Source organism: Austrofundulus limnaeus, unplaced genomic scaffold (genome assembly GCF_001266775.1).
Source record: "Austrofundulus limnaeus strain Quisiro unplaced genomic scaffold, Austrofundulus_limnaeus-1.0 Scaffold23, whole genome shotgun sequence".
In the NCBI taxonomy this organism is placed as follows: domain Eukaryota; kingdom Metazoa; phylum Chordata; class Actinopteri; order Cyprinodontiformes; family Rivulidae; genus Austrofundulus; species Austrofundulus limnaeus.
The window spans coordinates 105,651-121,257 of NW_013952425.1; the positions used below are offsets into that span (position 1 = coordinate 105,651).

Here is a 15,607-nt window from a genome sequence, read left to right on the forward strand (position 1 = left end):
GCAGTAAGGCTATGAAAACAAGAGGGCAAGACGACAGAGGTCGGTATGCTAATGTTAGCTTGTTGCTTGGTAGCTCGCTACATTTGTTGATAGTTCAACTTGTCTGAAGAAAACATTGCAGAAATGTATTATTACTAACTGTATCATTCTTACATACCCAATATCCCATTCTTTTAAAAATAATTGTTCTATAAGCTTGAAAAAAAGATTTAAAATTTGGCCAAAGTTTGGGTAGCGATTAGAACAAACAAACAAAGAACAACAGATCATTATTTAGACCCAATCATTTTCCAGATAGCCAACAGATAATCAACACAAAAATGTCTGTATCTATGTCATTTTTACAGATATTGAGCAAAGCCCTGTAGTGGAWGTAGCTGGGAGGTTCTCAACCTGCTCTAAGTGCTCACAGTGGTTTTAAAGTTATGTCTATCAGAACGTATTTGTTTTTCACTGGGTTTGTCACTCACGTCATCATCAAAGAGCTCCATGATGAAAGTGGCCACGCTGCCGTTAATACCGATGAAGAGGTTGACGCAGGTCAGAACCACGTAGGCCGTACTGGGCACGCTGAAGAGGAAGGAGGCGGGATACATCATGGGAGTAATGGCCCACCTAAGAAAAGAAAAAATAAAGTCCCATCATCCTTCAGCTAAAAAAAACTGCAGTGGGTGAAACCACAAAGGCGATCTCCACTCTGGCCCGCCCTCATTAAAATAACCGTCAGGGTTAACACTTCATGCCAAGTCTAAAATTATCGGTTGCTGAATCCAGGCAGGTTTTCAAATTCATGAGTGTATATTATCCGGTCAGCTGCGCTGTTTCACGGCACCAGCAGCCTTCTCCGGATCATTTGCATTTCAAGCAAGTGACCCATAAAAGCTCGGCAAAAAAGAGAAAGAAAAAAAAGAAGGGAAAAAAAGAAAAAAAAAAGAATGCCTCCCACACTTGGCCGGCAGTAGATCAAGTTCAGTAATAGAAGCAGATGAAGTGAAGCGGCGGTGAAGTGGTGTCAGGGTGGGTTATACTGAGCCCTCTCCAAAACATGACTTCTACTTTCAATTTGAAAGAAACTGGTCATATTTTAGGAACACATTTTTTCCCCTAAATCATAGAGTTACCTTAAAATGAAATGTTTATTTTTTGTTAAACAGATAGTTGTTTTGCGGGGTCTTTTCTTGTAATACATGAAGTGATGTATACCATAAATTTTATTCCTCTCTAGATCTACCTTTAAGTGAGATATCAGGCCAAAAAAAACTATTAACCTCAGTTAAAACCAAATACTAAAACTGTTTTCATYGTTCAGATTAGTATGAACTTTAGAAGTGCACTTTACAACATGAATTGATATTTGTAGAACTAATTTACTTACAGGTCTTTTTAAAGGTCAACCCTTAAATCACATTTTTCTGACTTCCTTTGTGTTTTATTATGTGTGTTTTAACATTTAAAGAAAAATGGCAGAACATGTTACTGTTTTGTGTCACTTTTAAGTAAGTTATCGATCAGTGCTGGGTTGACGCAGCAACAGTTCAGATCTTTTGAAGAAGGGTTTTGTGAAAAGTGAATGAACAAATAACATCTTACCTGTTGTAGATAGTTTTCARTTTGAAGAAATGGAGTTGTGTTTTAACCCTGACAGTGTTGATTTCATTGACAAAATGTTTTCATCACAGTTTTTGTTACTGAGATAATTTTCTGGAGCAAAACACAACAATAATCAAATAAAAACTAATGTATGAGGAATAAAAATMTGACAAACCCTACTGGCATTTTGGTGTTGGATGAGGCCCAATCAGATCTAATTTTGTTGTTTAAAAAGGTCCAACAGACCAAATTAAAATGGATTTTAAATAAATAAAAATAAATAAATAAAAAAATTGCAGTCACACTGCTTTAAACAGCAAAATTCAAAAAGAACTTCCTATACTTAGATAAGTGGTGTCAAACTCACAAGGCAGCGAAAAATCAAAACTTGGTTCAAACCAAGGACCAGTCTGCCAGCATTCATTATTTAAATTTTATATAATAAATTATTCCTATAGAAATACAAGTGACCTTTTCCAAATAAATTTTGGCGTAGCATTTTAAAACTACATAACCTAAGGAATAAAGAAAAAAAAGATTACATTTACCTTAGACTCTATCAACAGCTTTTTATTTATTATATTTTAAATATACATTTTATTACAATCCAGCAAATCAGGTAAGAAATTATATACTCACCCAAAAATTTCAATTATTTGACCACAAAATAGACAAAAAAAAAATAGCAAAAGATAAATAAAATCAATTCTGTCCGGCTCTTTTCAAACCAAAATCAGAGATCATTAAAACATTCAAATTCCTGTTTCTGGGTTTAAAACCTGTTGAGCCCGATAGGCCCAGTAGGAGAAAATATGGGTTTAAAGGGTTAAAAATTGTCATGCAGAGAAGACACTAAATACAGTAAAAGAAACAACAAAACTATTTTACATTTAAAGTACTATCATTTGGGTCAGATAACATTTTTACAAGGGCCAAAACTGGCCCACGGGCCTTGAGTTTGACACGKCCTTTAGATGGACAAAATTGTAGGCCTTAATTCTTCTGTTGCTGTTGATGTAAGGAGAATGCTATAGCGGCACTGGCGACTGGAAAACTATGTTTTAAAATTCAGACCTGGCGTGACTCCAAAGCTTATCAGTTGCATTGCCAATGCAATGCACACTATTGTGATTCGTTTCCCATCCAAGTCTTCTCAAATTTGCCATGCTTCTCCTCCTGCATACTTTGTCTTAGAGCTGCCATTGTAATTTATATCTGTAAAGCTCCTGTGCCAAATGATGGCTATGCCTTTTGGTGCTTGTAAAACTTATAGTTTTTGAAATAKTAATGTTTAATAAATTAYAATGGCAGTCAATRGAGCCTTGTATTGGTCCAATACTGCCCCTTGCTGCCACTACACAATATGGTACTGCACCATAGTTTCATAATATTTAAACTCAGTAGTTCAGTCATTACAATAATAATATGATTGTATTTTGATGTTTTACTGTAATACTGTCTTTATGTTGTCCTATTGCTGTAATACATTGCACTTAAGTGTCAATAATTGCATTGGCAAGGTAAACTTTTTCTGTATACATACAATCCAATCCCTGGGATTGTCCTCTCCCACATCTCATATAGTCTCATGATGAGCACTGTGGGCTTTCATGCGGGAGATCAGGGTTCAAATCCAGCTACTGCAACTTTCACAAAAATCTCTTCAAACTTCATATTATCACACAGTTACCTTAATTACAAACACCTGCTGATGTGACAGGCAAAAGCTGGTTTAGAAAACATATTTGATCCTGGTCAAAGCTCATTCTGCAAGTCCAATGCTGCAGGCAAAGCCATGCTACATGGCAATGCACACTTGTTTTTACATCGTAAAAACCCATGTCTAGTTATGATTCATTTCCCGAGGTAAAGAGGTTCCTGATTTACTCACCCGTAAAAAATAAGCAGCAGAATCAAGGCGGGGAGGTTAGCAGGCGAGACATAGGCCTTTTGTTGGAAGGAGAGGAAGATCACAATCACGATGAAACAAGGGACGATGTAGTTACACTGTCAAAACAAAAACAAACAGGAAATAAGCAGCTACCTTGCGCCTGTACACAAAGAAGATAGTCTGCAGGGTATTTATGATTATAAGGATGATAAGTTTGACCTTGTTTTGTTTTTCCCAGACAAACTGAAAACATGGGTGATTGTAACATCTGGAGCACTTCGAATTCATTCAGTGAAAGAAAAAGGCAAACTTTTMACTTGAAATGTAAACTGTAACACATTCAATAGAGAATCAATAGCAGTATCTCAGTATCGGTTCAAAGTATCGGAGGATTTTGGACAGGTACTTGTAAAAATACTGGTATCGGGCCTGATGCCAGTATAGGTATAGGGACACCAATAATGAGAATTCAAAGCATGTGTTGAGAACAATTCTTAGCTTCAGTAAAACAAACGAGCTCAGTTACTGTAAAACTGTTTGATATATAATTTTTTTTGTGTTTTCTCTCTTTAAAGAGTCTCTTCAAAATCTGCAAAGTGGTTTGTGACATATTTTGCTAACACACTCACAAAATAAACATCAGTGGGTGATACAAATCAATATGGTTATTACTTTTGCAACTTGTTAGCAAAACAAAAACCCCCAAAGTAGATTAAAATAAGTGGTATATACTGTATATAGAAAGAGAGAGAGAGAGAGAGAGAGAGAGACAGAGAGAGAGAGAGACAGAGAGAGAGAGAGAGAGAGAGAGAGAGAGAGAGAGAGGGGGAGTTTGTAGACTTTCATGGTGTCATCCACATTATTTGATGCAGAATAAATTGCAATGCGGTTTGCCTCAAGACTGGCTCCTTAGGTGCATTTGTCCTCCACTCAGACAGCATTTATCCTCTATAATGATGAGTGTTCYGATAGCATTTCTGTACCAAAAGGAGCCTGATGAAATGTTTACTTCCAGAATGCCTGAGGGAAACTACCGGTAAGCCTGTTGAGCAGAGCCAGCGGGGGGCAGCTGCTGTCGATAATTACGTCTCAGCCAATAACTGTTTTTCAGGTGAAGCCTTTCCCTGCAGCCAGCAGCGTCAAAGCTACATTATCAATTACAGTGGATGGGTTTTTTTTCTTTTCTTTTTTTTTACATTCTGCCTTAGGTGGAAATAAAACCTTCACAACTGCAGCATACTGAATTGTAAAACTAAGAGGAAAATGGGCCATAAAAACTTACTTAGATGGATCACAGATGCCATTATAGCRTGCGTTTTTAAGCAGTTAGCCACAATTAATTTAGCTGCTAATAAAAAGATGAGTCTAAAAGGCACCTCTGGAAGAAAACATCGTTTGGTAGTTGGTAGAAAAACACCCTGGCGTAGCTGCCACTCACCATGTCCCAGGCAAAGTTGGCTAACCAGTAGACGGCCGGGTTGACTCCGCTGACAAATTGCAGATGCTTGGCTTTGCTCACCCTCTCTTGGATGAGAAAGAGGACGAAGCTGGCAGGGATGAAGGACATGGCGAAAATAACGCAGATGGACACCACCACGTCAGTGGAGGTCGTGGCCCTGCGATCCAAGAGATAGGACATCAAACACAAGGTTGACCGAAGAGGTGAKTGTGTAGGCAGGGAACAGATGAAGTTCACATTCAGGATGTTTGYTCGTTTCATTTTGTCCATCAAATGTAGTAAAAACAAACATGTGTAGGTGTACTAAATATATATATTTACAGTATATCTCTTTTTATGTACCAGAGAATTTGAGCATGTTACCTAGAAGCCATTTCCAATATTACCCAATGTGTTAGGCCCTAAAATTCTTTGACTCAGAGCTGTTTCTTTGTAACATTGCAAACTATTTTATTTACATTATATGCTCCTGTGACAAATTATGTTGTTTGACCACTTTGTGAAAGGTAACACTGGTGTAAAATATTATTTTTTGTATAAACTGCAACTTATTCTTGATGTCTTCAGAAGTCTTACCCTTTGTGCACTGGAATGTATCTACTGTAGATAGATTCCATAAGTAATACCCATGGAAGATGGGCGATCACATAATTGTCTGTCAATGTCTGTGTACAAATTCAGRGGCTGCATCTTTGGAAGGACCCAGCCAATCCAGTCTATGTGGACCGGGTCCTTTGTCGACTACAAAGACCAGAGGAAAGTCCYTGTGACTTTGGACGGTCTAAGCTCCAATTTTATTCCCACCCTTTCACTGGTGTATGTCCTGTCACCTAGCAATTACAATGATGCTAAGCAGAAACAATTAAAGTCAAAATTAGCAAAGTATTTATATTATTAATTTACAAAATTAGCTTAGAGGCAATACTCGAAGAATTAAGTTTACCATCGTACATGCTCGTTTACGATTATTTCTGACAAGAATATTAGTAAAAAATTTGTGTCTACGCAAATAACAAAAGCCTAACAACRCAACCGCTTTAAACTTTCACTTTTTATAAGCCAGATTCTTATTTTAAAATTGTACTCTTGCTTTGTCTGCCATTACAAGCAAAAAGATCTCTCGATTGGCCTGCAATGCATCTTGGGATAGGGTGGGCTGTAAAGGATACACTGGATGGGTCCCTCAAACGGGTAAAAAGGAGGATGCATTCGTGCACCGCCATTGGAGGAGTCTTTGAATTTGTGACACAATCAGCCTATAAACTTGGTCTTTAAAGGATGAAGCCCTTAAATTTGGACAGAGCCATACTGTGTGTGTCTGTTAGAAAAATACATAATCACTTATGGGTGGATTTTAATAAATCTCTCAAAAGGTAATCATTGATTGTACATCTACACTGGATTAACTTATGGACTGAACCTGATTCCAGTTGGCTGCCATGGCTGATCAACCCAAAGCAATCCAAAATTTATATGTAGAACACTATCATATAAGTTATATGATGAGCTGAAAATTAGTAACTTAAAATCATCCCCAACATTTAATCTGAGCAGTAAAAAAATTAGCATGGTATCTTTGTGTAAAATGTTGGCATTAAATGTTCGAGTCAAAACTAATTCTACCCTAAATAGATTTGCTAACTTATTATGCTGTTCAAAAAAGCCCTAAGATTTTTGTGAGGAATTTCGCAGAAAAGCTTTTTTTTATATAATCGTTAACCAACAAGTACAGGTTCTTTTTATCTGAGTAAAATGAAGAATTATAATTTCTGACCTTCATTTTACCTATTTCCCTATGATACATCTTTATTTATGCTATCCTCCCTCTGTGAGCGTCTTTCAGTCCGTCTGCTCAATTAGTACTGGATAAAATTGATTTCCACTCCTTTAATGTTKGCGCTCCTCAACTTTAGTCCTGCTGCATAATTAGCATATTAAATCAGCTGCCCTGCGTGGCTGCAAGGATGCATTTATCACCGCCAAACAGGCACAATTAGAAGGCATAAATATGAAATCATTCACAGCGAGTTGGTTCCAACCTACATTTCTGCCGGTTTCAAGGGCTACGGGGAGGTAATGTTGGGGACGAAGCTATGAACGATCGAAGTCGGAGCGCTTGAAGGTGCATAATTGCTGTGGAAAAAAGGACAAGCAATCTGCTAATTAACTAATAATGGACGAAGAAGAAAGATGAACAGTGGGAGTAAAGCTGTAGAGAAAGAGTAGCTCTCCTTTAGGTTGTTTTTTTTTTATTGCTTTGGGCTGCAGAAAACAGCTTAAATGTAACCGAAAAGGAGGGTGGAAATTAAAAAAATGTGGCAAAACTGAGGCTTTAAGCAAGGCATTCACATAAATAATTCTCTCATTTGATAACACYCAGGACATACAGACAATGCTGCTTGGTTAAACTAAAATTGAGTGGCAGCTTAACTGAATAAAATTTTTGAACCTCTTGTTTTTATATTGTGCCAAAAGATTACGACTTTTTAGCAATATTGGCAGCTAACAAACTAAATGCTAACAAATGAAAGGAGGCTGTCAGACAAACAAGTTTGTAATTTTTTAAAGAGGATTTTGAAACATTAAAAAGATGCTTCCATATTAATGACAGTAAGGGCATTTTTCATTTTATGTTTAAGTAGTACCTATTGTATCTATATTATCTATAACTGAGTTATAGACATGTTTGTGTTGATCAAGGTCAATTAGCTGAATGAACATTTTGAGTTGARCTGACTTTAAAAGCTTTTCAGTTGTAGATGCATGTCCAATGACTATGTTTTTCAGAGTTTCATTAAATTATGTCCAGTTGTCCAAAGGAYATTTTGCTAACAGACAAACAAGATGGACTCCAAACATTCAGGCCAATGTTTTACATGGAGATCTCATAAATGTTTTGTGCTTACAGTATTGAGGTTGTCTCTCAGCTACTACTACATCAAATTGTAGCAAAATAAATGCTAAATTGACTGAGTTACAGCCATTTTTGTGTTCTCTAAAGTCAGTTGGCTSTGGCAGCCATCTTGAAATGAGATGACTTCAAAAGTTAATCAGTTGTAKATGTTCATCCAATGAGTCTATTCTGAGAGTTTCATTAAAATAAACCCACMGTTTCCAGAGATATTTTGCTAACAGACAGACACAGCTGACAACAATGGGTTTTGARGAATGTTTGGAAAAAAAGATCTTATGCAATCAGTTAGCACTCCAAGTATGAGTTGTCGGTGACTCTCAGCTACTAGGACACCAAATTTGCGCACATTATCTATAAAATGCTCGGCGATATACACATTTTTGTGTTTGTTAAATTTGATTAGATGTGGTGTCCAATAAAACTCTGAATGAGTCCAAAGATTAAGCAGCTGTAGGCGACCATCCAATAAGTTTATTCTGAGCATTTCACTCAAATTCGCTCACCGGTTCATGAGATATTTTGCTAACAGACAAACACACTCAGACACAGGCAAAGACATATTAAAAATACTTTCAAAGCTGATTTTTTTTGAAGATGATTAAACAAAATTAAAGGCCATATTTTAGCATTAGTCAAATGAAGCAGAACAGAAATGACAAAGTGGCAAATGTAGTCATTGTGCATTAATATGAACAGTTCTGAAGTTCATAACATTTAACGATAAAAAAGGTTGGGGGAAAAACACGAGATGAGGAGGTGTCACGACAAATTAGTTAATTCAGTGTTATATTTTACTGTTAAAAAAAGGAAAGACTTATTATGTGAGAATGAGTTTGTTCTTTAAACATCAGAGTCACTAACTGTCTCTGCATCACGTTTCAGCTGTAAATGAAAAGAATAAATTCATTACATTTAAAATATTCATGGCTGGTTTATGTGATGTGACAACACTGTTGTCTTTTGCTTGGAATCACACAAACAAAATCCCTTTTTATTGTCACAGTCACGGTATTTAGTGTCAACCTGAAAAAAAAAACTGTTTGTTTTACCCAAAACTACAAATCTAGATGCATTATTTGGAACTGCAATAGTTGAAGTGGGAAATGATAAAGATCAAATTGAGCTCATGGAAGAAAAAAAAGACGTTCTCTCTTTTGCAACAATAATGGYAACATTTTTCAGAGAAGTGTTGTCGGTGRATTCTCAAGCTGTGAAGGAAGACAACGTCTTGACAAAAATGAGGAAGATGTAAATGCATGGAACTGGAGGAAAAAAAGGGTAAAAAATACGGTGCTAACAGTAATCGCGATTAATCGCAAAAATATCTTGCGATTAATTGTGATTAAAARTTTGAATCTATGCCCAGCAGTAATTTTTCATTTCACCTTATGCATTGTGGGGTTAGAAAAGAAGTAGGCAATGTCCATGTTTTTCCAGCATCCTACAGCTCTACTATCTATATCAAACAACATTTTAATYGCCTGCATTATTTTCACAGAACTCCATTTTAAAACATCTGAACTACCACTTTAAATCTCCAATGGTGGAGATCAAGAGGAATTCGACATCCAGAAATGTATCCTGGCTGTCCATTAGAGCGTTTGTTTCTATACACCTTAACAACATCAAATATTTATTACTATTTTTCCACATTTTTAGTGGAATGATCTCTCTTTATCTGTTAAATGTGCTGATTTGTCCAGTATTTACTCGGTTTCCCTGTGTGCCTGTAGGCGCATCGTGTTTAAAAGCTCCTCCTATAAAACGGGCTTTCATATAACACGTTGTCACTTGACCATAAAAARGGTGTGCACATGGAAGTTTAACGTTGTGCTTAGTCAGGTGCTAACCTCTGCCGTTTCATCTGCTTTTCTCCCACCCCCCCACCCTTGAAACGAGCTCACTATTTCAACATGAGAGAAAGTCCAGCCTAATCTGGAAATCATAGCTCTTAAATTCTGTCACCGTCTGCACCCAGAGGTGGAAAAGAAAAGAGGCTCGCGTTGAATCTACGGTGGGCAGGATGTTGTAATTATCTCCAGGTCTGGTGCAGTACCCACCCCACCTCACCCACCCCCACCCCCAACACCCTTACTCAGAGCTGTCGTCAGCACTCGGTCACTACATAAATACAGGCTGGAGTGCGGTGGAGAGGAGTGGAATAAAACTGGTGTAAACAAACACTCAGCAGCCTGTACGTTGTGTGGAGATGTGATCAGAGCAGCAAATATTAACAAAATGTTGCAGATGAATGCAATTGGACCCTATCCATTAMATCACACTGATACTAAGTTGATATTAATACCAATAAAAAGAACATGATCACAAATCATACAGATATGTAGGAAGTAATTGGCTTATTATACACATGGGCAAAATATGGTTGGAAGACCAGAAACAATGACATAATAGCCTATCAGATGAGTTCTGGACCATTTTTGAATGGCATTTGGTTGTTAGTATGAACACAATTTGTCTGGAGAGAAGTTTTAACAAATTCAGAAAAAAAATCAGAACTCTTATCCATAAAAATGTTCATTTTCTCAGGATATCGTTAATAAGAATGGATTCTTTAAATTATCATGAACTGAATGAATGAAGATTTACACCAGAGTACAACAAAGGATGACCACTTCTGGTTTATTATCCCTCATAACCATGAAAGAAGGGTGGTCATGTAATTGCCTGCGTTTATTTATTTTTTCCAAGTGAGTACAGTATGTTTGTCTTTTAGCAGTATATGCATGATCACAAAGTTAACCWAATAAAGACATTAAACCCCGAGGTGGCTCAGTGCTGGCTGTTTGAACCTTGCTTTTCAGTTTGGCTGTCACTGGTATGTCAGCGTGTCAATAAATAAATAAATAGGTAAAGCACTTTGTAGAACCTTGTCTGTGATAAAGTGCTGGCCATGAAACAGAGATGTCTTGGACAACTCAGGGACATGAAAGTCACTTTTGCATCCCTCAAAACAAGCACTGTCAAAACAAGCACTGTCAAAACAATCGATAACTTTCTACCCAGTGCAAGAACTGTACAACTTAAAATTCTAAGGAAGAAGCTGAAGGTTTATGCAGCATACAGTGAGCTGTTGACAGTATGTTTGTTTTACGCTGCTACTAAGATAGAAATACTTTGTAACTGACAGTGACTGCGGGTCAGTTAGCACAGCACATGGGAGACAGAACTTCTCCTGAAAATGAACCCAACCTCCTTGTTTTTAGGATGTTTTCAGGGGGTATTTCTCACTGAGTCACTTTCCTGTTAGTAACAGATTTTTTAAAATGGTAACAGTCATTTTTTCAACTCACATGGCTGCAAAGGAGAGCTGCTCCTTGGTGAGGTTAAGGGGGTGATTGGAGATGGAGATGCCATATTGGCGTGGGTTCTGTTCCACGGGCAAATTTCCTCTCAGGATGCCGTTGTTTGCCACGCTTAGGAAGGACACTATACTGTGCCATGCCTGGTTGTAGAACCACACCTGTAACAGAAGAAACAAGCACTTAATCTAGACTAACCTTACACAGCCTTAGTCTAACTTATATCAATCTAGCCTTATCAAACCTAACCTAAAAAACCCTAACCTATATCCCAGCCTATTCTACCCTAACTTAACCAAGATTAACCCAGCCTTAATCTAGCCTTGTCAAGCCTAACCAATCATGGCAAAATATTGTCTGTCCTATTCTACCATAACCTAACCCCAATGAACGGAGCCCTTCGTAGTCCAATCAAAAACCAACAATCTAGCCAAACTTAACCCAACCAAAACTAGTCCACCATAGCCCAACCAAAAACATAAACTTTTCAAGCCTAACCTATCTTGATTTAGCCTAGTCAAGCCTAGCCTTATATATTCTAGCCCAGTGTTTCTCAAGGTTGGGGTCGGGACCCAAAGTGGGGTCCCGAAACATCAAGGTGGGGTCCTGAAAAGATTTTCTGAATTAATTACATTTTTRCCTTAGTTGTTACAAAGGAGTGAGGTTAGTATATTTAAAATGGATAAATTGTTACTATGCCCATGTTTTGTTGACATGATACAAATGTTTATCATCCAAAAATATTTGGGGGCACAGGTCTCTGCTACTGCTATTTTCTGGGTCAAAAGCTGAAAAGTTTGGGAACCACTGCACTTTGGTTCCCAAAGTTGGGCTTGGGACCCAATTATGGGTCATGTAGCACCTTGGACAATCTCCAGAAATCAATTTAAAGGGCAATAAAATCATTGCTGATGTAATATTTTCCCTATAATTATTACAAAAACACAAAATAAGCATAAATAAGTATTTAATATTTGTGTACAAGCTGTTTAGATTGTTTAAAAGCCTGTGTTTTTAGGGTTATTAATGAAGTTCGTGTACTCAGACCAGTAATATTTGGGGTCACAAGTTTTTGCCATGGATATTTTGTGGGTCAGAAGATAAAAAGTCTGGGAACCACTGCTCTAGCCTAGCCTAATCCAACCAAACCTAGCCAGCAGTAGCCCAATCAAAAACCAAGCTTGTTTGTCTAACCTATCTTGAACTGGCCAAGCTTAGCTCAACATATTCTAGTCTAACTTAACCCAACGAAACCTATTCCACTGTAGCCCAACCAAAAACCAAAAGTGGTCAAGGCAAATCTACCTCAGCATAACCTAGTCTGGCATATTCTACTCAAACTTAACCTGACATAGTCTAGCCTAACTTCACCCAACCAAACCTAGCCCATCCTTAGCCAAACCAAAAAAATAAAAAATAATAAAAACAAGCAAACCTCACCTAGCCTAACCTATCTTAATCTATCCTAGTCAAGTCCAACTTAGTCTAGCCCAACTTAACCCAACCAAACCTATTCCACTGTAGCCCAACCAAAAACCAAACATGGTCAAGGCAAACCTACCTTAGCATAACCTAGTCCAGCCTATTCTACTCAAACCTAGCCTGACACAGCCTAGCCTAACTTAACAAAACCAAACCGAGCCCACTTTTAGCCCACCCAAAAACCAAACCTTACCTTAGCATGATCTATCACCATCTATCCTAGTCAAGCCTAGCCCAACATAGTCTAGCCCAACTTAACCCAATCAAGCGTAGCCCAACTAAAAACAACCAAAACCCTGCCTAGTCTAACCTGATGTTGCCTAACCACCCATAGCCAGTTCTATTCAATCTGAAGTAAATGTTGTCTTTTCTTTTACATTTTTATGAGCCAGGAAAAAATGTCAGAAATATTTGGGGAAGAAAATGCATGTAGTACATTTAATGTGGCCACCAGGAGCCAAATAAAATCAGTATGAGTCCTGGTCATTTTTAAAACACAAATAATTGAGTGGAAACTATCAGTGACAAAACTGCTGGCCCTTAAGCATACAATACGTTACTGTTACCACAGCAGTTGTGACAGTTACATTTCTGTGTTTATATCTTTGTGGTTTTAGTTCACTGCTACACAAAATCTGTTTAGGGGGTCAAATTATCTTCAGAGCTTTTTTGGATGAAAGACGAATATTAAAACAAATCAACAAAGAGAGAAAAAAAACATYACTTTTGATTAATTGGGTATCAAAGCTTGTCACGTCTGAAAAATCCTGATGTGACATAGCATGAAAGCTGCAGAGCAGAAATATTTTAACACATTMTTTTTAATATAAGTGATTTTCTGAGTCTGTGGTTGCTGGGGTGCAGAAGAAAAAGATTGGATGAAAGAAAGTGGGTGTGAAGGAGGACTCCCCGCTGGTGCTGCAGCGATAATTAAGAGTGGATGGTGTCTGAGTGCCAGCCTAACATAACACTGCATCACAAAGGAGCATGTGGAGGAATTAGACTACACACATGCACATACACATGCACGCACATGTGTTTTTTCTGATGCTTTGTCTTTCTAAACGAAAATGTATTTTAGCAACAAATTCTTCAAAAACTACCATCTAACGTATTAAAGATAACACCATCTGAAAAAACACAGGTTTGTCTGTGAAATAAATCATGTTTGACATAAAAGCAAAAAAATGAAAACTAAACATAATTAAAGCAACAAGATTTGGAAAAAAGAAAACATCTACTAAGAAAATAAGTGTTTGATATTTATATGGGGCAAAAAATATGTGCTCCATTACATTAATAATTGATACAAATGTACTAAACATTTATGGTATTTATGCTTATTTGTATAGCTCTCTGTTTCATTCATTCACCTACAGTACTATAACATCAAAGTTCAAGACATATATTGGAATTAAATTGTTAGAAAATGGCTGTTATTTTATTATTATTATTTTTTTAATTTTGGGTTAATTTTTTTTTTTTGACAATGTGGGTTTGTTGATTGTGACGAGACAGCAAGCAAAAATAAAATTTGATACATGGTTATTTTTAAACACRTTTTAGTTGTATTCAACAATCAGTGGTGGGCACTGTTTGACTAATCCGCTAATAGTGGAAATAGCTTCTCATTTATATGATTAGCTTTTTTAATGTTGGAAATTGTTAGCAGATCGACAAGCTTCCGCTAAATGTCCAATAAAAAAATTCACAAGTGTAAAACTTTGATTTTTTATGACATTTMTTCTAAATTAAATGGAAAACCATCCTCTCTTACAAGCAGTACTGATTGTGTCAGACACTGTATGTAGCATCTTTAGCAGCTACACTTCAAACTGAAGATCAAAAAGGAAAAAAAGAACATTTAACAATACTTAAATAACACAAAAACTGACTATGTATAAAATATAGTATAAATGTATTTGGTATTTGTTGTTTGACTAACTTCAAATTAAATTTCTAAAAATGCAAACTTAAACCAAGAAATGCTTTTATTCTGAAAGGGTGAAACTGATAGTATCACAAATTAGGCAGAGCTATAGTTCAGTTTGGAATGACATATTTGCCACAAATGATCGCACCCATCTTCAAATAAAATAGTAGAAAACTAACAAGTTTGCATCAGTCTCAACATTCAACTGTCAACTGTCTTAGCCATTAGCATTAGCTTCCTCGTAATAAAAAAAATCTGTTTATTGGTTTAGCAGTTTATTGGTTACCAGAGCTAAAATTCATGTTTAGCAAATTAGAGGTCAGTGAAACTAACTTTTTTGTTTGCTGTGTCAGAAATAGTCTTGGTCTCACTAGGACTAGTCATAAAGTTGTCAATCCAGTCAGATTTAAACTTGTTTTAAAAAAAAAAAAACTGGTTAAAAATCTATTAACAGTTTTTTTTTTCTTGTCTACTCCCTCCTGTTGGGTTCACCACAGAAAAAGGTTTGGCAGTTGTTTTACACCAAATGTTCTTCCTAATGCAACTCAAAGCTGTAGTCTCAAGATTACAAGAACACCAAGTTACCATGGCCTGAAACCGTCTACAGCAGGTAAAATGTTTTTTATGTTAATTGTTTTGTCACAGACAAACAACCACTTCAAAAGATCTAAAGTATCTCTTGAAAGTGCAGAAATATCAATTAAAAAGTTACAACAATACACTTCAAGGCTAGGTAATTTGTACAAAAGGATAAGTAGAACGATTTTCATTTGTGTTTCACAGTTTCTGAGTCCCATTTTTTTTAATCACCACAGTTACTACCCCAAATAACTAATTTCACCTCTCCTACCCTGAACACTTTCATCCCATTCAGCTGCATGAAACAGTTTTAAACAATTAATACAACACCTTGACATTGTCCCTGGTTCCCAGGTTCTTCAGCAGCGTCTCGACCCTCTGGAACGTCTGATCAGTAACGTTATCCTAGCAAAGTTGGAAGAAAACAAGAGAGGGAAGA

The 15,607-nt window shown here is 36.8% G+C and overlaps 1 protein-coding gene and 1 long non-coding RNA gene across 2 annotated transcripts in view; one reads left to right on the plus strand and one right to left on the minus strand.

Annotated features, from left to right (window-relative positions):
- LOC106514836 (ATP-binding cassette sub-family A member 1) overlaps positions 1-15,607 on the minus strand; it is a gene marked incomplete in the record, with an annotated part of 219,691 nt that overhangs the window by 77,422 nt on the left and 126,662 nt on the right. Inside the window, 5 exon segments of the mRNA XM_014004287.1 lie at positions 471-615; positions 3,482-3,597; positions 4,920-5,097; positions 11,166-11,335; positions 15,499-15,573. Coding sequence (XP_013859741.1) covers positions 471-615; positions 3,482-3,597; positions 4,920-5,097; positions 11,166-11,335; positions 15,499-15,573 — 684 coding nt within the window.
- The window catches only part of LOC106514837 (uncharacterized), a 49,303-nt gene that overhangs the window by 31,042 nt on the left and 2,654 nt on the right, over positions 1-15,607 (plus strand). The gene's annotated exons all lie outside the window — the stretch shown is intronic.